Raw genomic sequence first — 27,084 nt, forward strand, 5'->3', positions numbered from 1 at the left:
CCCCCTCCCCCCCCCCCGCCCCGCCCCGAGGCGGCGCTCCAGAAACACAGCCGCGTGCCCTGCGCAAAAATGAATGAATGAAAACGTGACTCAGGGTGCGACCTACACGCTGGGAAAGAGCACCCTTCCACACACCTCCAAGACTTCATGCCCCCGCAGGACCTGACTCGCCCAAAACAGGCGAACCTGACCCCTGAGCGCGGAAGGCGAGGGAAGAAGGTTGCACGAAAATCAGGCTTCCCACAGGCCAGAACGGCACGAGGGGCGGGCTCTTTTTCGAACAGGTCGCATATTGGTTGAGCCTCCAGCCTTAGGGCTGGGATTGGCCGCGACGCGCCAAAGGATGCCTCCGCGCGGAGAAGGGGCGGTCCCGAAGGGCGTGGCCGGGGCTCGGTCCCGCCCCGGGCGTAGCGGGCTCAGGCGTGAGGGCCTCGGTCTCCACCTGGGACCCCCGCGTCGGGGCCGCAGCGTCGTGTTGCTGGCGCCGCAGGCCCGGTCAGGGAGTCCGAAGCGCTTGAGGCAAGGTAGGCAGCTTCCCGCACGGGGATCGGGGTTCTGCAGCTCCCGCCCGCCCGGACCCTCTGCCCAGCGGTCGCTCCAGGTCTGCGAGGCCGGGCTGGGCGCGTCGCCGGGCTCCGAGTACCCCTCCGGGAAGGGCACAAAGGCTCCCTGGAGGGGGGGGGGGGGCAGGGGGCAGGGGCGCCTCTTGCCTTCGCCTCCATCTTGCAGGCGGCCCGGCGGGTGCGGGGCGCGGCGGCAGGAGGCCCGGGTTGGAAAAGCCTGAGCTCGGTGAGGCCGAGCCGAGGGGGCGCGCGTGTCCACGTATCCTCCGGTCCGAGCAGCTGCGCGTCTCGTTGGCCCCGGGCGAATTCACTTTCCCTCGCGGCCTCTCCCGGGCGTGTGCTGTTTACCCTGTGCGCTCGCCGGGGCCCAGGGAGTAAGGGGCTCGCGCTGCTCCGGTCGGGGCTAACGCCGAGACCCTCTGTCACTAGCTCACGGCCCTTCCCACGAGAAAGATGGAGACGAATGATGCTTTCTTCGTGCCGTGAATGCAGCAGCCCCCGGCTGCCGAGGGGAAAGCGCAAAATGTCTTGCTTTTTTGCCTAGAAAGGCCACCCTTTTCGGCTGTCATCACTAGAAGTGTTCTCAGCAGCCTGGAGGCACATGCTCAGGCCCTTTGTAATTATTTGGTTGGGTTCGGTGTATTGTTTGTAATAAAAATGAGCGGAAACCTGCCAGTGCGGGAGCAGATTGGACCTCACTGGGAATTCCTCGGGGGGTGGGGAGTGGGGCCTGCACGATACGCTGTATTCATAAATACCCTAACAGCTCCCAGATCTAGGGTGGGAAGGATGTTGTTAAAATGCCGGGCAAAATGTACTAGATCAGTTTGCCTAGGGTTTGGTTAAAAGAAGTACAGGTCACCACTTCTCATCCTGTTGCCTCCATCACCTGGGTCAATGCTAGACCACTCAGTACTGAAAAGAGCAAAGAACTCCGTTTCGCCTCTTCTGAAAAGCTTTTAAAGCTCTTCCCCACCCCACAGCTAATAATCTCTTGTTCCTTTAGGCTACCTTCTATTGCCTCTTTTTTTACAAGCGTCAAGTTGTGTGGTTTCCTCAGCTCCTAGCACAGTGCTTGGAACAGAGAAGGCACTCAGTGGATGAAGCCAAAAGAAAACAGAAAAACAGCAGTGTAGCCAAAAGTTGGCAAAGCAAAAATTTTCATTCCTTTAATTTGTTGGACCAGTTATTACTGGTTAGGGAAGCTGTTGACTTCTGGCTCTCTTAAGTCAAATCAGGCTTTATCTGACAAGTTACTAACTCTGGATACATTATTTAACTTCTCTGTGCCTCAGCTTCCTTATCTGTAAGATAGGAGTTATAATAGTACCTGCTCCATGGGTTCTGAGGATTAAATAAGATATTGACATAGGGGTGCCTGGGTGGCTCAGTTGGTTGAGCGTCCAACTCTTGGTTTCAGCCCAGGTCATGATCCCAGGGCCCTTGGTCGAGCTGTGCCTAGGGCTCCACAGTGAGTGTGGAGTCTGCTTAATATTCTCTCTTTCCCTCTGCCCCTCCCGGGGTTCCCATGCTCTTCCCTCTCTCTCAAAAAATAGCACCAAAAAAAAAAAAAAAAAAAGGTATAAAGTGCTTAGCATAGTTCATGGCTCAAAGAAAACGTTCAGGAGCAGTTAGCAGTTGTTAGGATAAAAATAAACAGATACTTCAATAGATTTACTAGAATTAAGTATCTATATAGTACTTGACCCTTCAGGGTCTCTCTGCCTTTTAGTCCTTATCTGTGGCTTGATTTTAAAAAGTCCTTAAGCCTTTCGTGATTTTCCCCCCATAGCAAAAGTATTCCATAGGAGACTATCTGGTATTCATTTAGAGCCTTACCACCCACTACAGATTGATGAAGTGCCAGATAATAACTTGGCCAAGTACTGCAGTAGGAGCTGATATACTCTTAATGTGGTCTGATACCCAGAATGGTCCTGTAAGAGCAGAGGAGTAAAACAGATGGGGCCTGTTGTGGCTAACAGGAAATCTTCAGGATGGTTGCTTCAGCCAGAATGGCAGAGCTTGTGGAGATGGACTTGGGGTGGCTTCTTTTCTTAGAACTTTGTTCACATGAAGAAACTGTCTCCTGTCTTTGAAGTTGTTCACAAACACTGTGAAAAGTGGAAGAAGCCTTCTCATTGGCTTTAGACCTGTTTTTCAGACCTAGAGGTGGCAGATACAACCCCTAGGGGCTATTGCCTCACTTCCAGGTTTTCCTGTACCACCTTCTGGGGGCAGGAAGCAGGCCAAGTTGTACATTTCCTTTCAGCTGGAGGTCCCCTTGAACTGTGTTGATTTCTCTTAAATTATTTGGAGTCATCAAGACAAATGCTGTCTCTTTTTCACTTGTAACTATCACAGGAGAATTCTGGTCTCTGATTCTGTTTTTAATGTAGGCATAATGAATCTTGAATCTTTTCTAGGGAATACGGTTCTTTCTGGATATGCCTTTCCAGCTGTAACATACTTATAATTAGCTATTATATTAAAAACCTGCCACAGATGTGAACTTTTTCTAGTGTCCTATTGCAAAGACTTTAAGGACATGGATCATAAATTTCCTTCCCAAGTGTACCTGGCATAAGATAGGCAATCACTGGGGCACCTCGTTGGCTCAGTCAGTAGAGCATGCAACTCTCGATCTTGGGGTTGTAAGTTCGAGCCCCACATTTGGTGTAGAGATTACTTGAAAATAAAGCCTTAAAAAAAAAAAAAAAAAAGAGAAGCACTCAGTGAATGGTTACAAAGCCACTGTAGTGGTTCCTTTCCGGCCTGCTGAAACAGGCTTACTGATTAACCTGGTGCTCCTGAAACATTACTAATCGCTTGAGATCTTGCTCAAATGCAAATTCTGATTCCAAGACTCTGGGGTGGAACTTTAACATCTACATTCCCAACAAGCTCTGAGGTGATGCACATACTGCTCGTCTGTAGACCACACTTTGTAGAAAGGTACTAACATAAGTACTTGCATTTGGTTTTTAGAAGTATTGCTAAAAACAGATTATGTTTCCTTATGGGTTTGGATTTACGATCTTTTTTTTTTCCTATTATGTTATTCTATTTTTAACAATTCTATTTTAATTTTTAACTTTATTTATTTATTTTTATTTTAGAGCATGCAAGTGGGGGAGGAGGCAGAGGGAGACAAAGAATCTCAAGCAAGCTCCACACTCGGTGTGGAGCCTGAGCTCTAACTCACAACTGTGAGATCATGACCTGAGCCAAAATCAAGAGTTGGAGGATGCCCAATCGATTGAGCCACCCAGGTGCCCGTTTTTAACAGTTGTTATATTTTGTTCCAAAAAATGATTTGAGAAGTCATTCCAAGGTACTTTCAGTATAACAAGATTTTTCAATAAAAGTAATTGAGGCAGATAGGTTGAAAGAAAAGTAGGAGGAAGTCAGGGGTGAGAATAGTATAAAAGGTGAGTGCCTTTCTGTCCTAAGCTTTTTGCTTGAGGAGGATTGCAGATTTGGCCCTGAGCTTCCTAGTAGTCAATGCAAAGAGGAAAATTTTATCAGTTTTGCCAATACCTATGAAGTGAAAACAAACTGGCTGTTCAGTGAAACAGTTGTTTTTGTTACTGAGACCAGAGAATTCTCCAGTGGTTTCTCCAAAAGAGGATCCTTTGGTACAGTGAGTGACATTGTTATCAGTCTTCATACATGTGACCTGACTACCTCACAGAAAATGCCCAGGACAGTAAAAGCAGTGGCCTCTGGAGCTGCAACCCTGTATGCCAGGGCCAGCTTCCTTAGACAGCAGGAGAGATTTTTGTTACAGGAAAGCTGGTTTTCTGCCTGCTCTATGGTGGGAATAGAGGATACGGTTGTTAACATGTTGAGTCCTCCACATCCTTGTAGTTTTTTTGAGTTTTGTTGGATGGGGACAGTTTGCAGAGGAGGCCAGAGAGCTTGCGTTCCAGTGGACAGGAGGCTGGGAGCTCAGCCAAGCTCCTTGTAGGTGTGGTAGTTGAGGTCTTTTGAGGCCTTCTGAAGACCTGCTTGATGAGTTAGAAGACTGGCCTTGCTGCACGGCTATCTGGTGGTCCCAGTCAGCCTGTGAGTGAGCGAGTGAGAAAGTGAGGGGAGCAGCCTGGCCACAGCCCTCCCACCAAATTGATTTAGAGGGAGCCAGTGGCTCCTCCTCAGGCCCTGGAGGACTGTCTCTAACTCTAAGCAGAACAGAGGGAAGTCGCCCTAGGAGGAAAAAGAAAGGGGCTGCTGGTGCCCGAGCATCCTGAGGATGGCATCAGCCCATTACCAATCACGGGAAACACGTTTACCCTCCATAGCTTTGAACCTCTTCTTCCTTTTCACTTGGCTTGAACCTTCAAAGGAGGTGGACGCGGCGCTCAGGGTGACCTGCCCCACAGGGAAAGACAGGGTCGGTGTGGAGGACTAAGGGACTTGGGGTCTTCAGCAGCCAGGGAAGGAGCAGGTAGAATGGCGGTTGCTCTTGGCTGTTGACCTCCCAGTCTCAAACCTGTGGCTCAAAGCCACAGCATTCCTGGCACCCACCCCGCTCTGAGGCAGGCCCTGGCCTCTTGTGACTGCCCCTTTTGTTGGCCTCCCCCACATATATATTTACCCCCAACATGGTGCTTCCCACGCCTGGATTGGCTTCTGCCTTTAAGCTTCTTTCTCCCATAAATTAGTTCCCCCAGAAGCTTTCCAGCAACCTGACGATGTTGGATCCTACCTTGCCCCCTCCCCTGTTCCTTGTGGGCAGTTTTATGTTTTTAGGGAAAGAGCAATAGTACTAAGAGCCTCTTTGTCTGGTTCTCTGGCCAGATTCTGCCGCAATGTGTGCATGGCATTTGCCGCCTATACCTGTGGCCTCCTGTGAAAACACAAGGAGTTTGAAGCCTTTGGCCCCTAAACTGGTAGGGCTTGCTCTGTCAAGTAATACATAGTCTGCGTGGCTGGTACAGGTGGCTGGCTGTGTGCTTGGGTACAGAGATGGGCCTTGCCTGTACACAGCTTCCCTGGCAAAGTTGGTATAAATCAGATTATCTCAGAGGGAGGTTGTGATTTAATGAGTCCTGGAGATAGTCTTTTTTTTTTTTTTTTTGGCAGGTAGTCCTTTTTTGATTGGAGGAGGATTGATCCCTGGTTGACCATTCCTCTCTCAGAATGGTTTAGTTAAGAGAGGGGCATCATCCCTCCCCCTAATTCCCAGCCCTCCTTTGTCCATCCTGGATGGGAGTGAGTGGGAGGAAGGCCTGGCAGCTGTGACAGGGCTGCACGAGAAGGGTCAGATGTCCAGGCTTACGGAGTCAGCGTTGCCACATACGTGACGTATGAGCGTATTTTTACTGTAGGGCAAGCGGATGCCAAGCCTACATCACTCCTAATTATATATATCTGGTAGGTCATATGGCCTCTGCCGGAGACTAATGAAGAATTTTAATAGAGTCCAGGTGGTTGCTACACTATCCTGAAGCTTATGTGGTTTGTCTCTTGGTTTGGCCAAGGACAGGGCAGTTCTGGGACGTACAGATTTTTCAGATGGAGGGTTGAATTCATTGTTCGTTGTCTATGCTCCGAGGGCTCCAGGCACTCATTCCGACCTTGTGGTTCTTCCCTGGTAGGGAGGAGGCCGGCTAGCTCGCAGGAACTCTGTAAGATACGTTATCTCTGAGCAAGGAGGCCCCCCACAGAGTAAGTAGTAGGTTTTGTAAAGCTGTTGACCTGGGAGACAGTGTTGGTTCAACACCACAAGTCATATTCATGGTCCAGAGCAGACCATTTTGAAATGGTCTTTGAAATGGGTGCTTTGAAAAGGAGTTAAGCTGCTTCTCATTGGAAGTGTCTAAGTGGAACCCCTACCTCCGTCCTCACCCCAGAAAGTTAGAAGAAATGATGTGTAATGAAGCTATAGAAATGAGGGCTGGACCTTCATGCAGTATTACAGCTGCCCACCTGGCAAGCGTGGATGGAGTTGAGGCTCAGAAATCTAAAACTTGTGCATTTTCTAGGCCACTTCATCATGTTTGATGTTTTTAAAATGCCTTTGCTTCCAACAGTCATCACTTTCAGTTTTCCCTGATTATTTCTATCCCGGTTGACTTCTACTTTTGTATTCTGTAGCATCTTATATACAACTGGAAATGCACTCTTACAGACTTTGAAATCTTTTCTTTCACATGTATCTGTCTCCTCATAACTTGTGGAGCCAAGGGGAGAGCATGATTTGGTAGGCAGATTAATAAGTAAGATTAGGAAAAGACTGTTTATCCAGACTGAGGAAATAAACCTGCCTTTTATGCAGTACTGTTTCCATGAAAATCATTCAGTCTCAGACCATCTTACCTGGTTGCTCAAGGGCCTCTGGGGACAGTGTTAACCTAGTTCAGGTTTGTCTGTACACTTGAAAGTTACCTAGGGTGTCTTCTAAGTAGCTTATAATTCTAGCTCACCACTCCCAACCCCCCAGAATAAATGGATAGCTTCTTTTTGAATAATGAGGTCCAGACAGGACAAATTAAAACTACATCATCAAAACAAAGACCGATCATTTGCACCCTTTTTTTGCCCCAGCATCATCTTATTTCAGCCCTCGTTGCAAGACCACACCCTTTTGGTGGAGGGAGAATTAGCCACCCATCAGGCCTGACTCTAGCCATTGAGAGAGTTTCTAGGAATGGAGCAACAGTAGAAGTTGGGGGCTACAGGTTAGATTTTCCCAGTTCATGGTCTCCACGTATTTCTCTAGTTGTGAAAACAGAATTTGCCTGTCAACAGCTTCATGTGTAGTTTTTTAACTAGCCACAAGGTGAGGATGTGGCTCCATGAACATGTTGCAGCAGGACTTGGTCACTCATCTCTTTGTCCTGTCATTCTCTTCCCTCCTTCATGTACTTTTCTGCTTTGTAACTTGTTGCCTTTGATGGTTCAGAAAGAGCTTGGGTTCTGGAGTCACACAGTCCTGAATTTAAATCCCTCTGAGCCTTGGTCTCCCCCTCTGTGAGGGAAGATAAGAGGACCTGCCTCCCGTGGGAAACTCACTCTGGCATGCTGCTGGTTGGGGTATAAATTGATGCCATGCCTTAGAGGGCCACTTGGTAACGTATGCTGAGGTATGTGCAGGTACCCTTCGCCTCAGCAGCTTTTCTTCTGGATGTTTCTGCTGTGCACGTGCTAGCATGCATGCAAGAGATGTGTGCCCTTGATGGTTCTGTTTGGTCAGTTGTTCGTTGAAGCATGGGTTGTAATAAGGAAAGATTGGAAATAATCCCAGTATTCACAGATAAAGGGACAGTGACACTTTTAAGGTGGACTATGGTACTGGGCAGTGACGTAAAAGAAAGAGGAAGCTCTCTGGGTATTGTTGAGAACAGATGTCCAAGATACTGTGTGTGTGTGTGTGTGTGTGTGTGTGTGTGTGTGTGTGTTTTAGAGGGAAAAAAGGAAAGAAAGCGTTCTGAACAGGGTGTCCTGTACAGTGCTACTTTTATGAAAAGAGGGAGAAGGGTGAAATAGATTGTTGTGTTTGCATGTACATCAAGAGCTCAGTGAGAGACCTATGTACAGAATCAATGAGACTGTTTACCTGTTTTTATGGGAGTATCTAGTAGTAAATATTTTGCTTGAGTTATATGAGAAATTGGCTGCTTTTTCTCTCTCTGTTGGACTCCTTTGTTGCCTGTAAGGTGACTTGTTACACTGATTCTGTGCCCTACACTCCCCCCATGACACTGTTGGCACCAGCTGACCCACAGCACACTCCGTGTGCCAGGCAGTGTCTTAATGCCCTGCATCATGCAGGAGCTTGTTACAGTGAGGAATGGGGACAAGGACAGAAGGAGACTTATATCTGCAGTGCATTTTATATTTCATCCACAGATTACCTGTCAAAAAAATTGTTCTGCCCCATGCAGCGGTTGTGAGAAGAGAGTCAATGTGAATTGTGTGCTCTGCTTTAGAGTCACCTCCGAATGGGTCTGGAGCCTCGTGTGCCCAGGCAAGCAGAGTAGGACCCTTTTCCAGTACCGGGCGGGGTGTTCTGAAGACATAACTGTGCCCCGCCTGGTTTCCCCGGTGTGCAAGCTGAGCAGGATGAGCCCCAGTCTTCAGCCTCCGCCTTCCCCGCTCCTCCTGGCACCTCCTCTTGCTATCACTGCTTCTCCTGGTCTCTGAGGAAACAAGGCTATTTTTGTCCAGGTTCTAGCTTTGAGGTTCGCCCAGTGCATTCCAGGTGACCGCCAAAATCCTGGGCACTTTTGCTTCCCTTGTTCCCCTTCCAAATCTTCTGGGAGTCGTTCCCTCCTTCCAGCTTTTTGGCCTGGCCCCGTCCACCGGTGCCCCCAGGGGCAGTTGTTGCGTATACTGTTAGGCTGAGGGGAGCTAGTCTCTGTCTGTAATCCCTGAAGCTCTTACTGGAACAGGCCTGTTTCACTTTCAGCTCCCAGATTGTTCCGTCTTCCCTCCGTGAGTGCTCGCCCAGGTTGTCCCTCACCTGCCTGCCCGCCAGCCGGCCCAGGGCTCTCACTGTCATATGCATGCATGCTTTGTGGCCATTACCACTGTCACCCACCTGGATTTCCCTCAGTGCGAGTTAATCATAACCCGAGCTAGTGGGAGAAGAGCTGCTGCTTGCTCTCTCTCTGGCAGGAATAAATCGCTACCTGCTCCACCGCCTGGGATGTGGTTTCTGTGCTTTGAGAGAGGGTCCTGCCTCCTCTGCCAGGCAAAAGCAGGCACTGTATGAAGACCCTGGGCTCAGCCAAGGCCCGAGCCTGCCCTGACTTGCTGTTCCCTATGGCAGAGCGGTCAGAGCCAGGCCAGAGCTGCCTGCTGATGGGAGTATTGCAGCAAAAGAACTGTCGTGGGGCTGGCCCAGGGAGGGCCCAGGCCGGGCCCCTTACCCCAGTGGCACTAGGCCAAAGGGACGGGGACGAAAATGTGGATTTAAGCCTGGTCTCTGATTTGGACCTGTATTGACCCTCCTGGGCACCTGGTGCTGGGGCTGGTACAGGCCATATAAAAGCAGAGGACAAAATGGTTTGCTCCTGCATCCCCTTTGGAAGGCTCTGGGGCCAAGGAAAAGCCAGACCTGTGTTCTCTTCAGAGGAAATAGACACCATTTGTTCTTTCTTTTCTTTGGCCAAAACAGGGAGAGAGGGAGGGAGGAAAGAGGTTGTCCTTAATTTTCTTTTTTTAATGAAATATAGTTGACATATTAGTTTTAGGTGTACAACATAGTGATTCAACAATTGTATACTTAACAAAATGCTTACCACAATAAGTGGATAAGTATGGTCACCATACAACATTATTTCAGTATATAGATTATATTACAATATTATAGACTATATTCCCTATGCTGTGCTTTTCATCCCTGTGACTGACTTACTTTATGACTGGAAGTCTGTACTTCTTAATCCCCTTTATCTATTTCACCCATCAACCCCACCCGCCGCCTCTCTGGCCGCCACTAGTTCTCTATATTTATGAGTCTGTTTCTTTTTGTTGTTGTTTTGTTTTTTAGACTCCACATATAAATGAAAACATATGGTATTTGTCTTTCTCTGAGTTCTTTCACTTAGCATAATACCCTCTAGGTCCATCCATGTTGTCATAAATGGCACAGTCTCATTCTTTGTTTATGGCTGAATATTCTTGGTAATATTCCATTGTATGTATGCACCATATCTTCTCTGTCCATTCACTATGGATGGACACTTAAGTTGTTTCCGTGTAATGCTGCAATAAACATGGGGGTGCATGCATCTTTTCAAATTAATGTTTTCAGTTTTCCTCAGTAAATATCCAGAAGTGGAATAACTGGGTCATCTAGTACTTCTATTTTTAGTTTTTTGAGGAGCCTCCATACTGTTTTCCCCAGTGGCTGCCCCAGTTTCAATACTTTACATACACTGCACAAGGGTTCCCTTTTCTTCACCTTGTTGCCAACACTTGTTATTTCTTGTCCTTTTTGTTCTAGCTGTTCTGACTGGTGTGAGGTGATGTGTCATGGTCGTTTTTTGTTTTTTTTTTAAATGTTTTGTTTATTTATTTTGAGAAGGAGAGAGAGGATCCTTAGCAGGCTCCTTGGTGTCCGTGCAGAGCCCAACAGGGGGCTCCATCTCAGGAACCATGAGATCATGACCTGAACCGAAATCAAGCCAGATGCTTAACTGACTGAGCCACCCAGGCCGCCCTGTCATGGCGGTTTTGCTGTGCATTTCTCTGATTAGTGATGTTGAGCATCTTTTTATGAGTCCATTTACCATCTGTGTCTTTTTTGGAAAAATCTCTATTCAGGTCCTCTACCCATTTTTTAAATCACATTATTTGGTTTTTTGGTATTGAGCTGAGTTCTTTATATATTTGGATATTAAACCCTTATAGGATACACGATTTGCAAATATCTTCTCCCATTCAGTAGGTTACCTTTTCTTTTTGTTGGTGGTTTCCTTCACTGTGCAAATGTCTGTCTTAATCATTAAAAAGCAAGGTTTCCTGGACACAGATGCAGAAAATACATCTTTTTTTTTTTTTCTTTCCCATTTTGTAGAGAGCTGAAGGCCTCAGGGGAACACTGACCTAGTGACATCTCAATGGCTTTGGGAGAAGAAAAGGCGGAGGTGGAGGCCCCCGCAGACACCAAGGCCCTGTCCTATGGGCAGTGGAGCTGCAGGGAGCAGGAAGTGGACACCCCAGGGCTCACGAGCGGGGAGCAGGAGCAGCCACCACACCTGGAAGCTGAGGGAGGGCTTGCATCCCCGGTGTGGGGAACAGAGAGGCTACCTGCCCCTGCCTGCTGTGACAGGGCTGGCCCCAGCCCCTCTGGAGCCTACCAGCCACAGGCCAACAACACCAGAAGGGAGCCAGTAGCTGGTAGATCTCAGCCTGCTCTTGGTTGCCTGCTTCCTTCTGCTGGCCCGGGGACTGGAGACCTTTTGCACTCTGTGGAAAGCCAGGTAGGTGATAAGGCAAATGGGACTTTAGATTTAACTAATGTGGTCATTTGGCAGTATGTTCTAGCATTCTTCTCACCCTCTTACCTGCTTTCCCAGCTTCTGTACAAGGTGGGGACTTAAGGGAGTCTGGGTGTGATGATTTCTGATTTACAGGCTCACCTGGAGAGTTGGGCCCTGGGGACTCTGTCCACAGTGTCTCCTGTTCCTCAAAAGTGTGACTGGTGACCTTGTGAAGACTGGGGATGCTATGGCCAAGATCTGTTGCCCAGAGGGCTAGACCACGGGGCCGTGTCTTGTTTCTGACTTGGTGATCTGAAGTCTTCAGGGGGAGCCCTGAGGAGACTTGGGTCCAGGGCTGTGGGCTCCGAGACTGGATCCCCTGGGACCCAAGGAACCTGGCAGAGGCTTGGAGCCCCCGTAGTAGGCGGCACCGTCCTTGGGGAAGAATTTCTTGCGCCTCCCTGACTGCAGGGAAGCCTTGCCTAGTACGAGTCACATGGATCAAGGAGTCCTCCTTGACTCTGTGACCTCAGACGTATCACCAAGTCTTTCAGGCCCTCAGAAAGGTGAGGGCCTTGGGAAGGTGACCTGAATGATCTATCCCTTCCGGCTCTGGCATCCTATTATGTTCTGCTTGCCAAGGCCTTCCACAGAATGGCTTTGATCTCGTTAGTATCACTCTGGCCTCGGCTGCTGAATACTGCCCCCATGCAGTTCTGTCCTGTGAGGATGCTCTGAGTATGCCTGTCTGGGAGAAAACAGAAACTGGACCCATCTGCCTGGGAACCAGGGGTGGTGGGAAGTTCAGGGCACCCGTGAGAGATTCAGTGAGGCAGGAAGCACATAAGCAAACATAGAAATGGGCTATTTTGTGAGCTTACTAAAAATGGGCTGCTTGTTGTAGTACCTGTTGTTTGTTGAGCTCTTACCCTGTGCTTTTCACATGTGAGCTCCTTTCATCCTCGTGTCCTGAGGAAGTGGTACCGTTACCATCCCCGTTTTACAGATGAGGGAAGTGAGGCCCAAAGTCATACATCTGGAAGGTGGAAGTTAGGGGTTGGCATCGAGTCTGTCTGGTTCCAAAGCCCACGCCTTTAACCGGTGTGCTATCCCGCCTTCCCCGGGGCAGGTTCTTCACTGAGCAGATTAAAAACTCAGAGGGAAGGGGCTGAAACGCGTGACTCGCTTTGCCAGCGTTCAGTTCCCGCAGGTGTGAGCGGAGCAGGGTGTGGCCTGGTGGATCCCTGCCCGTTGGTTTGGATGTGTTTCCTTCACACAGTCAGAGGTTTCTTCTGCCCGGGATGCGCTTCTCAGAAGTTAGGTGGCGGGCTCTGTAGCACGACAGAGCTGTCGGAGTTGCACCTGCTCTCTGCTTGCATGGAGGCCAGAGGGCGAGATCGGTTTGGGGAGGGCAGTCTGCTTCCCGGAGCACGCAGAGTTTCCGTGCCGGAAACTAGCCGCACGCTGTCCGGTTCTTGCATCGGATAGCAGACTCTAATTTCAAGACCTTTCCTGAATATCGTCTAGGCCCCCAAGGAACATTCCAAAGTTGTCCTTTAAGAACGAAATTTGGTTTGCTTGCTTTTACTTGACTGCTTTTTCTTCCCTCTGTCATTACAGATGGAGGAGACCAGGCTTTCTGCCTCAGAGGAGCTACCTCAGACTCTTACTGTTCCCAGAGCCACAGGTCTCTGCTCAGGACATGATGCTGATACCGAAGATGACCCGTCCCCAGTTGAGTCGCCACGGGCGCTGGACCTCAGCCAGCAGCCTCACAGCTCAGGTTTCCCTTTCCCGACAAGATGGAGGTCTGTGGTGAGCCAAGGGACGGCTGTTCCTCAGTTCTCCAGCCGCAGTGTCTCTGCCTCCTCCCCGGGCAGCAGTCTCCAGGGTCACCAGGAGAAGGCGGAACCTCAGAGTTGCTCCATTGCCAAGGTCTCATCCTCCCTGGAGCTGGCCATGCCCCACTCAGCCCCCTCTGTGGGGTCAGTGCCACGGCTCCAGTGGTCACCACAGCCTGCGTCCTCTGGGGTTGATGCTCCTGGGCTGGGGAGGAGGCGCCTCTCCTTCCAGGCCGAGTACTGGGCCTGTGTGCTTCCAGACTCCTTACCTCCTTCCCCCGACCGCCACTCCCCACTCTGGAACCCGAATAAAGAGTACGAAGACCTGCTGGACTATACTTACCCACTCAGGCCCAAGCCTCACCTCCCAAAGCACCTTGACAGCCACATGCTGGCTGACCCTGTGCTGCAGGACTCAGGTGTAGACCTGGATAGCTTTTCTGTTTCCCCCGCGAGCACCCTGAAGTCACCCACTAATGGCTCCCAGAATTGCCCATCAGCAGAGGCCTCTGCCCTGCTATTCTCTAGGCCCGGAGAGCCAAGCCTTAGGCGGTGGTCCTCTGGCATACCCCAGAAGCAGGGCAGTGTGGGGTTGGCGTCTTGTAACCAGCTCACATCTACCCCCAGAGCCCCGGGCGGTAGGGATGCTCCTTGGGAGAGCAGAGAGCCAGCCCCGAGGGGTGCGAAGGACTGGCTACCCATGGGCAAGCACCCTGAGGCGGGCTCTCCCCAGCGGAGGACATGGGAGAGAGGGTGGCCCTTGCCCAGGACAGACAGAGAGAAGGGAGCCAGCCAGGGTGTCTGGCACCCTGCCTGCACAGAATCTGGATGGAAACCAGAAGAGGAGGTGGAAAGTGATGACGAGTATCTCGCCCTGCCCGCTCGGCTGACGCAGGTTTCTAGTTTAGTTTCACATCTAGGTTCCATCCCCACCTTGGTAACCCTGCCCACGGGGGCTGCCGAAGGGCAGACCTCCCTCGACGTGTCAGACAGCGATGGGCCAGCTTCCCTCCCGTCGGACTCTAGCCAAAGCCAGCTTCCTTCTGAGGCTGCCCTCAGAGGGTCCAGGGGCCCTGAGGGCCAGAACCACCGTTTGCTCTGCTCCTTCATCCATGCAAGGGGCTCTGCAGGGGAAGGCGGTCTGGGGAACAGCCAGGCCCTGGGAGTCTCCTCTGGACCCCTGAGAGCACACTCTTCTTTGCCAGCTGTGTGGGATCGGCATGCGTTCTTAGACCTAGATGCTGCAGGGCAGCCTCCTGGGAAAGGAGAGCCCGGAAAAGAATCACTCGTGCAGTGTGTGAAGGTAAACTCCACGTTCAAGAGGCTTTGCCTAGAGGGAGCTCTTCTGCCAGTGCACGGGGAATCAAATTTAGTGACCTTGAGCACTTACATGTGCCAGGCACTGTGCTGTGCCTTAGTTTACTTGATTCTCACACCTCTGCCCGATAAGGACTATTGTTGTCATTTCACAGTTGGGAGAAAGGCCTTGAAGGGGTAGGTAACTTGCCCACCCAAGGGCTGGAGCCTAAGTTTAACCATTACTCCTGGCTGCTTCCTAGAGCTCTTGACCTTGAGGATTAAGAGGTATTCTGCACGAAAAAGGTCCGGGCTCGATTGTCTGAACTAAACAATGGTAAATGACTTTCTTGACTGCAGGACTCCTCAGAGCTTCAGTTTGATAAAGTGGTGGCACTTCGGAGTTAGAGTCACTTCATGTACTGTTTCCTAAGACATTTTGATCACCAAACCTCTTGTGGACTCATGACTCTCTGGAGATAGAATTAATACCCTGTGGAATGAGGTCGTCAGCATCAGGCAGATCTGAATTTCAATCATAACACTGCCATATTTGGAATTTCAGCTTAGTCTTTTGAGTTTGCTCATTTGTAAAATGTGGAGCCTTGCCTCTCAGGGATGTTGTATGGATTACAATGAAACTTTTTTTTTTTTTTAATGTTTATTTTAGAGACACAGTGTGCGAGTGGGGGAGGGGCAGAGAGAGGGAGACAGAATCCCAAGCAGGCTCCAGGCTCTGAGCTGTCAGCACAGAGCCCCATGCAGGGCTCGAACTCACGAACTGCAAGATCATGACCTGAGCTGAAGTCGGATGCTTAACCGACTGAGCCATCCAGGCGCCCCTACGTGAAATAATTCTTGTTGAGGGCTTTGTATAGTCCCTGACACTAGGACGTTCAGGTATGTGGCTCTCTGCACATGGAGAGTCCCACATACGGCCTTGTGTCCTGGGTGAGCGCATGGACACTGCACACACACAGCAGCACAGGTGGCTGGAAAACCTTGAACCAATGAGCCAATGCAGATGTTTCCATTTGTCCCGTGAAGCAGGTAGGACAAATGTTAGCATGTGCCTCTTTTGTGATAAAAGACTGAAATACTGCGAGGCAAAGTGCTTGGCTCATAGCCTCCCTAGGGTGAGTGGCCAGCAGGAGTCTAGGAGCCAGGTGCCCTGGGCATTGTGGGAACAGAACAGGGACGAGCAGTTGTAATTCACTTGGTTTCCTGCCGTAGGTTCAAGTTAGTCGCGATTATAGTCATTTATCTTCTGTTTTCCTCAGGGACAGTTAACAAAGTTAGCACTGGTGCTCACTCGAGAATTGGTTTCCGTGGTTGGCATGCTTTTGGGCCATTCCCTGTCCACGGCCCCTCCCCTTAGCTGCTCTCTTCTCACGTGCAGAGCAGGCTTTTCTCAGCCTGTCATTTTTGCTGTCACGAAGGCTGAGGGGAGACAGCCAAGGTGGGGCTCTTCATATTGCACTGGCAGAGGTCTGGAGTCCGGGTGGGAACAGGTTGGGGGGAGGGAGGGGAGTGACCCCTCAAGTGAGGGAACGCTCCAGCAAAGTGCAGTCTTTCTCCTAGAATCCCTTGGATTGCAAATGTAAACAGCAGTTTGGTAACACCATGTGTTCTTTTATTTGCCTACAGACATTCTGCTGTCAGCTGGAAGAGCTGATCCGCTGGCTGTATAACATAGCAGATGTTACCGACCACCTGATTCCATCCAAGTCCAATCTTACAGGTCTCAAGTCTTCTCTGCAGCTTTACCGGGTAATACGTGGTCCTGGCTTCTTAGCCACCAGAGTGGTGGCTAAGTACTTGATTACAAAGTAAAAGCTCAAATAACTGATACTCGGTATGTTACGGCACAATTGACTGTTCTACTTGAAATCTAATCAGAGGTCCTTTCCAAATTCTTTTTGTTGAAAAACTGCAAAATGTAGTTCTCTCCCAGGCCAAGAAGAGTTTGGAGAAAATCTATTCATCCTCTGTCTAATATCCTTAGGGATGATTTGTAATGTAATTTTCCAAATGTCTCAGGGATTAAGTATAGATCTGCACTAGTCACGGAGTCACCAGTCACATGTGGCTCTTCAGATGAAGGAGAATTAAAGATTCCTATTTCTGTTACACTAGATACAACCACAAGTGTCTGGGCATCACATTTGTCTAGTGACTACCATATTGAGCAATGCAGATAGAACATTTCCATCATCACAGAAAGTTCTTTTGGAAAGCACTGACTGGAATTTGCTTCTGTGTGTTTTGTTTTGGGGTTTTTTGGTTTTGGGGGTTTTTTGCCTCTTTTTCATTAAGGTTCCATTATTTTTAACGTCTCTGTGTGTTCTGGTTCATTTGACTTTAGATCAGGTGTATCTGGAATGATAGTTTGTGCCTGTTCTAGAATAATTATCAACAGGTTCCCCCTTCATTCTCAGAAGTGTTCTGAATTGGAGGATCAATTCTACAGTTATGCAAAGTATAACATTAACCTTGACTGAACTACCCAGAGGCCCGTAGCACTGTCTGGTTGGCCAAGCATTTTTAACCTCTTCTGAAGGAGCAGAGGTAGTTAGGAATTGTGGTCTGAGCCTGATGCTAGTCTCGAAAGGGTTTTCTGAGACAGTTCTTTGAATTTCTGTAACCTAATCAAGTGCCTTCAGAGGAAGATGTTATTGACCCTTGCCTCAGCCAGAGTAGCACCAACCCAGCCCCCGGCACATCCTGGCGGGAGGGAGGATAGGCCTTTGGTGTTCCAGCTTGGAGCCGAGTAAAATTTAGGGAGGGGCCTCGACTGGGTAGCCAGCTGTCCTGCCTTAGTGGGAGTGCTACTTCCTGCTGTGTGGAGAGAGGTGGCCCTGAGTTCCTTGCCCAGAGTGTGCTGGAGGGAGGAGGAGAAGGCTGAGTGTGACAGCGCCCTCTGCACGCAGCTCCTGAGTGTGCTTGTGTAGCTGAGCAGGGCTCACCCCTTGGGGGTCCAGGGGCAGTACAGCTGTGGGGAGAGGAAACTGCCTGGAAGTTGCCCTCAGAATTATCTGGGTGGTCTCTCCAGAGTGCCTCGGCCCCATCCCCGTCAGAGCAAGTGCCAAGTAGAACAAGTCCATTCCCTCCATTGTATCCCTCACTGTCCTTCTCTGCCTCACCTTCCAGGCTGGCCAGAGCAGCTGTCTTGTTTTGTGGGTAGAACTGAGATTTGAGCTGGGAGTTAACCCTCACAAGTCAGTGAAGACTGTCCCTCTTGTGTCACCACACAGCTGTGTCATAAAGCACGACAGCTCTGTCAGCCCCTTCCCCACACAGAATGGTGCAGGACTCATGAATATGTATGAGCTGCCTTGCCCCCCCCCCCCCCCCGCTTAGATAGCTCATACAAGCAAGTGTGTGTGTGTCCACATGTTGTTACTGTGACTCTGTCTCACTCTCTGTCTTAACATGGTAGGTTTATGGCAGCATATAATCAGCATAGGTATTAGGGCAAAAGAAAACTAAAGAATATGGTTAAATCCAAGAGTAAAATGATAACTTGAGAATGTGAACCACCAAGTTCTGTACCCTGTACTAAAGGTTGTCATGGATTTGACTTTACACGTCTTAGCGTTAAAGGAACATCAAAACAGTCGGCTATAATAACACTTGGTACCCATGAGGAGAAAAAAAGTCAGCTACTTGGGAGACTCACAGCTTCCCTGATGCCTTCCCCAAGGTCTGCACAGAGTAGGACGTTCCGGGAAGAAATGGGTCGAGGCACCTCTTACGTGGCTCTCACTTCCCAGGTCCGTTAGAATAGAAGACATTGTGTTTTGAGAATCCCATAGTGAGTTGTGAGTTTAAAGAAAACCCAGTGAGGTATAACAAAAAGAACCCCTGCCCCCCAAGCTGTTCATGAACCAGGCTCTGCCAGGGAAAAGAAAACTCTTTTGTCAGACTGTAAACAAAAGAAAAGATTGACTCTGTATTTATTTTGGGTTCAAAGAATCAAAGAAGGGAGAGTTAAACTAATGTACTGTTTACTTGGGGAATTCTGAAGATCGAGTGGGTTTGTCTTCCAGGTGAGAGGGGAATAGAACTACCTTTGCAGAGGATCATTTTGAGTAAGTTTTATAGAACAATAGTAACGAAGCTTTTTTTCTTTATTTTCTCATATGCTTTAAGCAATTTAAGAAAGATATAGATGAACACCAGTCCCTGACTGAGAGTGTCTTACAGAAAGGGGAGATTCTTCTTCAGTGCCTGTTGGATAACACCCCAGGTGAGATGCTTGAAGATTTGAATTGAGCCCGCGCTCCATCCCTCGGCAGCAGGTCCAGGGAGCCACACTGTCACTGGTAAAGACCCCCCTCCCCCCAACTGCCATAGATTCCTGTGGCTGCGGCCCTCCCACTGTCGTTGCCCCACAGCCACAGGGGGAACCAGTCACGGTCAGAAAGGTAAGTTGAGTAGAAGGCCTGGAGCCTGCAAGAGTGACACACTTTTACCTTTTCCTGGTAGTGACCTGCACAGGAGTGCTGGTTTTAATCCAGCGGTCTTTGGTTCTCTGTTAGGATATACACAGTAGGGAGCCCTCAGGGGTTCTGTTCCTATCCCAGCACAGGCTGGACCCCTCTCTGGTTATCTGCTTTGTGTTCTGCCTTGAAGGAGACTTGTTTCAGCATCTGAGAGCAGCCAGTCTGTTGTAAGGGAGCAGACTAAGGGAAGAAGTGAATTGATGAGAGAAAGGGACAGGTGGATAGTGGTATACCAAGTAAGCTCAAGTTCATTCTGTAGGATGGGCTCCCCACTTAGGAAAATGTGAGGTCACAGACATTAAGAGTATGCCTAAGCCTGCAGGGTGCAAGGATTTACAGTCGGCCTTGCCCTTGCTGAGGGCAGATGGGAGGGGGAGGATGAGGTGGGGAATGCTAGCTTTAAAGCAGAGAACTGATGGATCGCCAAAGCAGCCCCTCATTTCCTAGAAGACTAAACAACCAAGAGCTAAAAGAGCCCATGTAGATTATGCCTCAGTTTTGGAGTGAGGTGTGGTTTATCCCGGGAACAGACCACATTGTCAAAGCTGGGCGGGGCCCTCGGGCTCGAGAGGCAGTGAGGTGGCACTGTCCTGACCAGCAGCGGTGGGTGCGTGTTAGGCAGGCGGTATAGGGCGGTTTCTGGACCTGGGCATTATCAACATCTTGGGCCACATGATACTTTCTTTGTGAGGAGGGTTGTCCTGTGTGTTGCGATGTTTGGCAACATCCCTGGCCTTCGGCCATTATATACCAGTAGCACCTCCTCTCCAGTTGTGACAACCCAAAATATCTCCAGACATTTCTTCCCCTGGGGAGAAAAATGACCAGGGTTGAAAGCTGTGAACAGGCAGAAGGGTTTCAATGGGACAGGGAACTACTGAAGGATTTCTGGCGGGGATTATCCAGTGTGAATTATGTGAGCCCTTGGCAATCCCCTGCCCTCAGGAGGCCTTTGTTTTGGCTCTTGCACTAGGGTTTTTTGGGTTTTACGGGGGCAGAATTCAGTACGTCAGCCTGCTCTGCTGCATGTAGTTACATCAGCATCGTGCTGAACACCGTGTGCCAGGCACTGTGAAGTAGTTAATGTACCAATTTTTTTTTCCCATTTAATCCCAGCCTTGTGAGATAGGTACTCTTCTTACTCTCACCTCGGAGTTGTGAATTTGCCTGAGACCACACAAGGAGTGGCAGCCTGGCTCAAACCCCTTTCTGCCGACTCCCCCGCTGCTGTGTCTGGAAGTGCAGGGGCCTGAGCAGGAAGGGAAAGCCCTCCATACCAGGAAACTCTCCCAGAGGCCGCATGGAACAGTGGGCCTCTTAAAAAACTACAGGTTCTTTGACCTTCATTTAAAAACCAATCCAGGGGCGCCTGGGTGGCGCAGTCGGTTAAGCGTCCGACTTCAGCCAGGTCACGATCTCGCGGTCCGTGAGTTCGAGCCCCGCGTCAGGCTCTGGGCTGATGGCTCGGAGCCTGGAGCCTGTTTCCGATTCTGTGTCTCCCTCTCTCTCTCTGCCCCTCCCCCGTTCATGCTCTGTCTCTCTCTGTCCCAAAAATAAATAAAAAACGTTGAAAAAAAAAAAATTTAAAAACCAATCCAGTAATAGTTCTCGGTGCTTAATCTGTAATAACATTTCACTTTGCCCTTGTCTCAAAAGGAGTCTAAAGGTATTTTACTGCCAAAGTAAGGCATTTGGGGTTTCTGTGATTTTCAGATACATGCGCAGGCTCTTTAAGACTGACACACTGCCCCTCCCGTCCTTGGCTTGGACTAATGAGGAACTTTGGTGTCGTGTGAACATCACAAGTTCCCCTAGACGTGCACAGGGTTTCTCCAGCTATGTGCAGGACTGCTTAGCTCTCTGTGGGGCGCACCTCCAGAGTCCGTAGAGCCTGGGCACAAGCACTCCTACCCAGTTTCACGGCCTGCTTCCTTCTGCAATCACCAGTGCAACTGTAGGGACAAGAACCAAACTAACTCCCCCTCCGAAACGTCCATCTCAGCCTCCTGCCGAGGCCTCCCTGTGGGCAGCTGGCTTTTCGCTGCCCTTAGGCTCAGTGCTTGGGTGCCCGTGTCGCCAGTCCTTTCTGGAGCCCACCCTCCTTAGCAGTGACGATTCAGGCTCCTGTGTGTATGTGTTCAATTAAAACAGGAAAGTCTTACTGGGAAAGATTACTTCATTCTTACTCCCAGCTTTCCTTTTACTTGGCCCCAACCAAATACTCTAACATCCTAAAATAAATGTTTAGAAAAAAAAAATAAAGGTCCCCGAATTCTGACAAACACACAGGAGGACTGAGCAAAGGTCTGGAGGGGAAAATCCAGCCCAGTCGCTCTTATAGACGAGCTGTACCGTGCACCCTGGCCGCACTCCTCTGCCAGGCCTCGCCAGGACGGCACTCCGCCCAGATGACACGGCACTCATGTGGCTTCCCCGGGGGCCTGATCTCGGCACAGCGAGCCTATGTCCCTTCTCCTGCCACCCGTCTGCCAGCATCCCCTGCAGATACGCAGCTTCCCCTTTCCCTTCCGCTGCTGGCAGATGTTGCAGCTGTAGCAGGAAACCAGAGAGAGTGTTAACACAGCTGATAAAGGCTCAGGAAGCTAAAGCAGCCTTTGTGTTTCACAAAGGAAATAAGGTTTCTCAAAGAAAAACAAGCCTGCTGTGTGTGATGCACTCTGAACCTAGCCTATCCCTTCCGCAAATGAACACTTGGCCTGTAGGAGGAAATCTTGGCCTTACTAACCTCTTGTCTTACTTAGCCTGCTTTCAGGTAATTTTCTTTTGAAGTCTGTTCGCTTAGGGCCCACAAAAGGTTCACGAGCATTCCCAAATACGTTCCCAGACTAGCTGCATACATGCCAAGTAATAGTTCCCCAGCCAGTAGAAGCTGTTAGGAACCTGGCAGCGGGGCCCAGTGTCCTAATCTTGGCATATTGTTTCGTCTCATTTAAGCCTCCTGCCCCGTAGGGTCTGGGTGTGCCCTGTGTCTTAACTCTAAAGGTCAGATGATGATAACCAGTCACCAGAGCACCCTGTTTCTGTGCCTTTTGGTGAATTACGTAAATCCAGAGTGAAGCCAGTGAGATTCTTTGCTCCGCTTTAATCATAAGTTCACAACACAGATTCTCCAGCACAACAAACACCAGTCCCTAGAGAGTCACCATTAAAAAGAGTGGACATCCTGAAACTATTGCCACGTTCCTGTTTTGTGTAAAACACTGCACCCTTATATATGATTCTTCCAAAACACACATGTTGGGTGTTGGGGTGTTTTTTTGTTTTTTGGTTTTTTTTGGCCTAAATGCTTTGAACCTCATTTGTTAGTGTTAAAGGATGTCCTCGGGAGGATCTCGAAGCAGCCCAGTGAGCTGGAGAGCCATGCAGATCGCCTGTATGATGCCATCTTAGCTTCCCTGGACATGCTGGCCGGCTGCACCCTCATCCCTGACAACACGCCAGTGGCGCACAGGAGCACCGACGTGAAGGGGATTAGTCTGGTGAGTAGGCAACCCGAGAGAAGAAAACGTGTCCACTGGACCCCAGTGCCAGGTGAGGGTACAGAGCTCCTGCTCTAAAGGTTGGCTGTCTCTTGGAAGACTGTTGAACCAAGAGTGACTGAAACAATGAGATGCTAGAAGACCCAGACGCTGAAAAAGGGAGATGCTGCCATTGCCAGGAAGAAGGTTGGGGGTCTTCCTGTGGGAAGCTGGCTCACTGAGGTGCTTTCCATTAACTCCGTTTCATCCCCACTGCCCACTAAGGACTAGGGTGCCCCATGCTCGCACTTCCGTGGCAGTCCCTTCACCTCCAACCCCTCAAAGACAACAGTGGCAGAACTCCTCTGTGCCTACTTTTTTATATGTGTGCGTCTCCAGTAGAGGGCCATTCTCAGGCTGCCTGTTCTGGAGGCTCTTCTGGCCCATCTTCAAGCAACTGATAAATCCTCACCCCTCCCTTCCCAACAATGATCTCTGCAAACTCCCTTCTAAAAAGGGCTAGGGGATAGGTGGGGTAACGTGCCTTGGAGACTTAACAGTACAACTTTCTTTTCATCTTTGGGAAAGTCCAACAGGGAATGATAGGGAAAAGGAGCTGAGAGCAGAGGGGGTTCGTGCCCAGTGTGGGGCCGCCACTGCCCAACCTGCTTTCCCTGAAACTTCCTCTCCTGCAACCAAAATGTGGTGCATCACTCACAGACCTTCTAGGTAAGACTTCACTGTGAAAGTAAAGGATAAAATCCAAGTGTGTCCACTTGGGACAGGGAGGCCCTGTACTTGCATCAAGGAAATCTGAGCAACAGTCATTGTAGTTCTAAAATGAACACAGTGCCTGCGGGTGTCCTTTCTTCCTCTGCTGCATTCTGCCTGTAAAAATGTTTCTCTTTCTCTTTCAGGCATCTTCTAAGGCAGAGATGTAATCTGTCGGCTAAAACCTGGCTGGTGGGAAGCTTTCAGGAAGCCCTTGTAAGAGCCATTTATAACGCTGAAATCACAGGGGGAACTTAACTCTAATGTAACTAGTTTTAAAATGCCTTTCTCTTCCCTGAAGTAAGGGCTATTGAGTTCCTATCTTTATTTAAAATGAATCCTTCCAAACTAAGGTTTTCCTTTTGGTGCTTCTCAACAAAAGCATGTGGCTTTGCAGTTTTTGATAAAATAATGCTAATAAGGCTTACAGGCCTTTCATCCCCTTCAATCCAGCTAAAAAGAGCAGAGCTCCTAAAATAGTCTACCTGATACAAAGGTCATTTAAAGAAGGTTCGTTTGAGAGAGAAGGTACCAAATACGTGGAATTCTCAGGCATACCAGAAGACCCAGGAGACTGAAAAAACTGAATGGTTGGCCAGGAACTTGAGTCTTTTCATAAACTTAAGCTTAGGTTTATAAATCCCCCTTGAAGATTTTAGAAGAGACTTTAAGTCTCCAAATCAATAGTTCTCAAATTATTTTGGGTTGTTAGGACACCTTTTAAGTTATCTTAGGGGCCTAGTAATGCTCCATCTGCCTGCCTAAGATCTTAAAGGAAAACGTGTCAGACAGAGGGAACTGCTACTGAGCTTTGCAAGACTATGGACCTGATTATCCACACCTAAAGGGCACCTCTAGGAGGACGCATCTATCCACGCATTCCTACTCTGTCTTGGAAGAACAGTCCAAGATCAGGGAAGAAAAGGGCGTGCGGTCAGTAGGGAAGGAAAAAAGGGAAATGTTTGGTTGCATGATCTGTAACTTGATAGGGAAAAAAAGAAATCTATGGATCAACCATTTAAAGCATCAATTGTAAAGCTTTTTAAAGCAAAACGATCAGCTATTGCTGGTAACCAATTCTGCAAAAAATCAAAACAAAACAAAAAACAACCTTTAAAACATTTCTCTTGTGCCATGAATGAACACGGAAGAAAGCATGTCTGTCCCCGCCCCCCCCCCCCCCCCGTATCTGTAGCGTTACGGTGGGCTAGGACTTATGGAAAGGATTTTTTGCACTTAAACATCTTTCTTCAAACTCCTTCCAGATTCTCATTTGAGGAGGGTTCTTTTAAGAAAGGAAGAGCTTATGTTTATAAAAAATGCACAGATCATTTTAAATCTAAAGGTGACATTAGAACAATTATTCTCACGAGATTTCTGATACTCCTCAGAACAGAACATTTAATACAAAATTACCTTCTTTAAAAGAAATTCAGGCCTTTAATCTTGGTTCCATAGTGAGATTTAAGAAGATAAAACCCCTCCAGAGCAAATAATTCTATATGTAAAATTTCCTTAGGAACGACAGATATGTCTAATGGCCTTTGTTCTTTTACTTTTTTTTAATGTTTATTTATTTTTGAGAGAAGGACCGAGTATATGTGCAGGGGAGGTGCAGAGAGAGAATCCCAAGCAAGCTCCGCACCGTCAGAGCTGGACGTGGGCCTTGATCTCATGAACTGAGCCAAACCAGGTGCTCCTAATGGCCTCTGTTCTTGAATTGATCTATTTTCTCTTCTCTTTGTGGCTAAAATTGGTACGTGCCTTTCTACTGAGTGTTACGGGATAGCCCTGAGGCATTAAACCCACTTATTTGCTAGTATATGAGAGACAGTTTCTATTAGGTTCACCAAAAAACCTAAGATGACAACCCTACAGAAACAGACTGGCCAACGATACAGCAACTGAATGCTGAGTATGCCATTCTGTTCCCATCCAGCCTAGTAATTACCAGCTTCACCTGACAGGAATTTTCAGAGTATTTTATTTCGGAATAACCCGTTTCCCAGGAAAGTATTACTTTACTTAGAAATAGGATCTAAGATACTTTTGTTTATCTCCTTTGAAATAAGGTGTGACTGAAGATACTCGGGACCTGGCTATGAATGCCACTGAAGAGTATCAACAGAACCGTGAATTATGTCTTTAGCAGTGCTTATAAGCAGTTTAAGACCACCTTGAAGACTCAGGTTGAAATCGTTTCATCCCAGGAAGGTGCTGCCAGCAGCATTTCCATGGGCAAACGTGGCGGGGTCAGACTCGCAGAGAGCCCGGCTGGCCACTGCACCGACTGCAGTTGGTACACATGAGCCTGAAGGACAGCGTTAGCTTGCACTGACATAGCCATAGTTACCTGTCGTAAACTTTCCTAGTAGTCCCTTTAAATCAGTAGAATTGAAGTCCACGGGCAAGTGGTAGTACTAAGAGCTGGACTGGCGGTTTCGAGCCCTGGGTTCGTGTTGCAGCTCCGTGGCTAGGCCCATCTGCAGATAGGAGACAGTATCAATACAGGGCTGTTTTTCAGCTTAACTGGGGACATAAAGTAGGGCTGACCTAAAAGATGCTGCAGTGGCAGCATGCATGCTAAAGGCAATTTCAGTCGCAAGTCAAAGAACGGGACATTTTGCTCAGGCCAGAATGGCTATCGTTCTGCAAGGACTTCCCAGAGATTGCAACCAATCAGGCTTAGAACACTTCCCTTACTCCCATAGCTAATTCATGGAAGCCACTGACATTAAAATATGACAAGTGGGAATTCCCCTTATTAAATTAACAAATTATTACTTGAAGCGTTTGTACTCGGAGACATCTTGCGGGAAGCCCAGTCTTGACTGCTGTGGGGGAAAGAACACTAGATTTTCAGACCTAAATAAGTATGTAAATATGCTTACATCTTAAAATAAGTTCATGTAATGTTTCTTGCTAGCTCACCAGTAAGCTGACAGTTGGAACAGCTTGCTGTATAAACTGAAGTGCACAGCATCACACTAACATTTGTATTCTTCATCTGTTCTAGGAAATAGCTTCTGAATTCTTTCCCCCTCTATACGGTATCAGTAAGGCAAAAAACAAACTTCCAAAAAAAACCACAACTTCACCCACATAACTGTTGGTAACTTGAGGGATTTTTCAGTTGCCTTATGCGAGGATGAATAGATCCAACAAGCACATCTATAATACAAAGTAAACTATGATTTTATTGTGAAATTCTCAGATGGAAAATTAAATTGAATATTCTGTCCATTTCATTTTACAATAATCTTACCACTTATTTTTGTACCATGTATTTCAATTGCCTGTTCAGTGAAAATAAAGAAACCTATCATTTTTGGCTTGTTTTTAGTTAAAATTTTATCACTGGATTAAAGATCCCACCGTAAAATGTGTTGCCAACAGCCACATCCCAAGCACCTAACAATGTTTTGGCTGCTATTTCAACCCCAAGGAAACCATCTCTGACTTTACCACCTCAAAATGCCATCGTTAGCAAAAGATTTTTGTTCCCCACAATAAAAACAAACCTTAGGCTCTTTAACAAAATTTTTCACATGTGCAAAATTCCACTGAAATAAATACATTGTTTTCATTTATCATTCCCACCCTGCATTTGTGTTCTTGGTTAATTTTTAGGGATATGATTCCTAAAATTAGGGCAATCAATAGTAAATTTCCTGCTTTCTACTTTAATGCTTTAA

The 27,084-nt window shown here is 48.4% G+C and overlaps 2 protein-coding genes across 4 annotated transcripts in view; one reads left to right on the forward strand and one right to left on the reverse strand.

The window, feature by feature from the left end:
• Window positions 1–372: 372 nt before the first annotated feature.
• CEP68 (centrosomal protein 68) lies at window positions 373–24,391 on the forward strand. Of its 2 annotated transcripts, XM_049650320.1 has the most exons (7): window positions 373–524; window positions 11,092–11,497; window positions 13,118–14,641; window positions 16,282–16,404; window positions 18,787–18,883; window positions 22,467–22,639; window positions 23,536–24,391. In XM_049650320.1, exons 2-7 carry the CDS (start codon window positions 11,135–11,137, stop codon window positions 23,557–23,559), a joined length of 2,304 nt encoding a protein of 767 aa, XP_049506277.1. In that variant the 5' UTR covers window positions 373–524; window positions 11,092–11,134; the 3' UTR covers window positions 23,560–24,391. The 2 variants fall into 2 exon arrangements, with proteins under 2 accessions (XP_049506277.1, XP_049506275.1); XM_049650318.1 differs by lacking the exon at window positions 23,536–24,391 and having other exon boundaries at window positions 375–524; window positions 22,467–22,717.
• RAB1A (RAB1A, member RAS oncogene family) overlaps window positions 22,361–27,084 on the reverse strand; it is a 34,877-nt gene continuing 30,153 nt past the window's right edge. The window contains exon 7 of one of the 2 annotated variants that reach the window (XR_007461980.1): window positions 22,361–25,872. The gene's annotated coding sequence lies outside the window, so the exon portion shown is untranslated. Of the gene's footprint in view, window positions 26,224–27,084 lie in introns of both variants that reach the window. The other variant, XR_007461979.1, reaches the window with a different exon arrangement.

This window comes from Panthera uncia (assembly GCF_023721935.1).
Source record: "Panthera uncia isolate 11264 chromosome A3 unlocalized genomic scaffold, Puncia_PCG_1.0 HiC_scaffold_11, whole genome shotgun sequence".
Classification (NCBI taxonomy): Eukaryota; Metazoa; Chordata; class Mammalia; order Carnivora; family Felidae; genus Panthera; species Panthera uncia.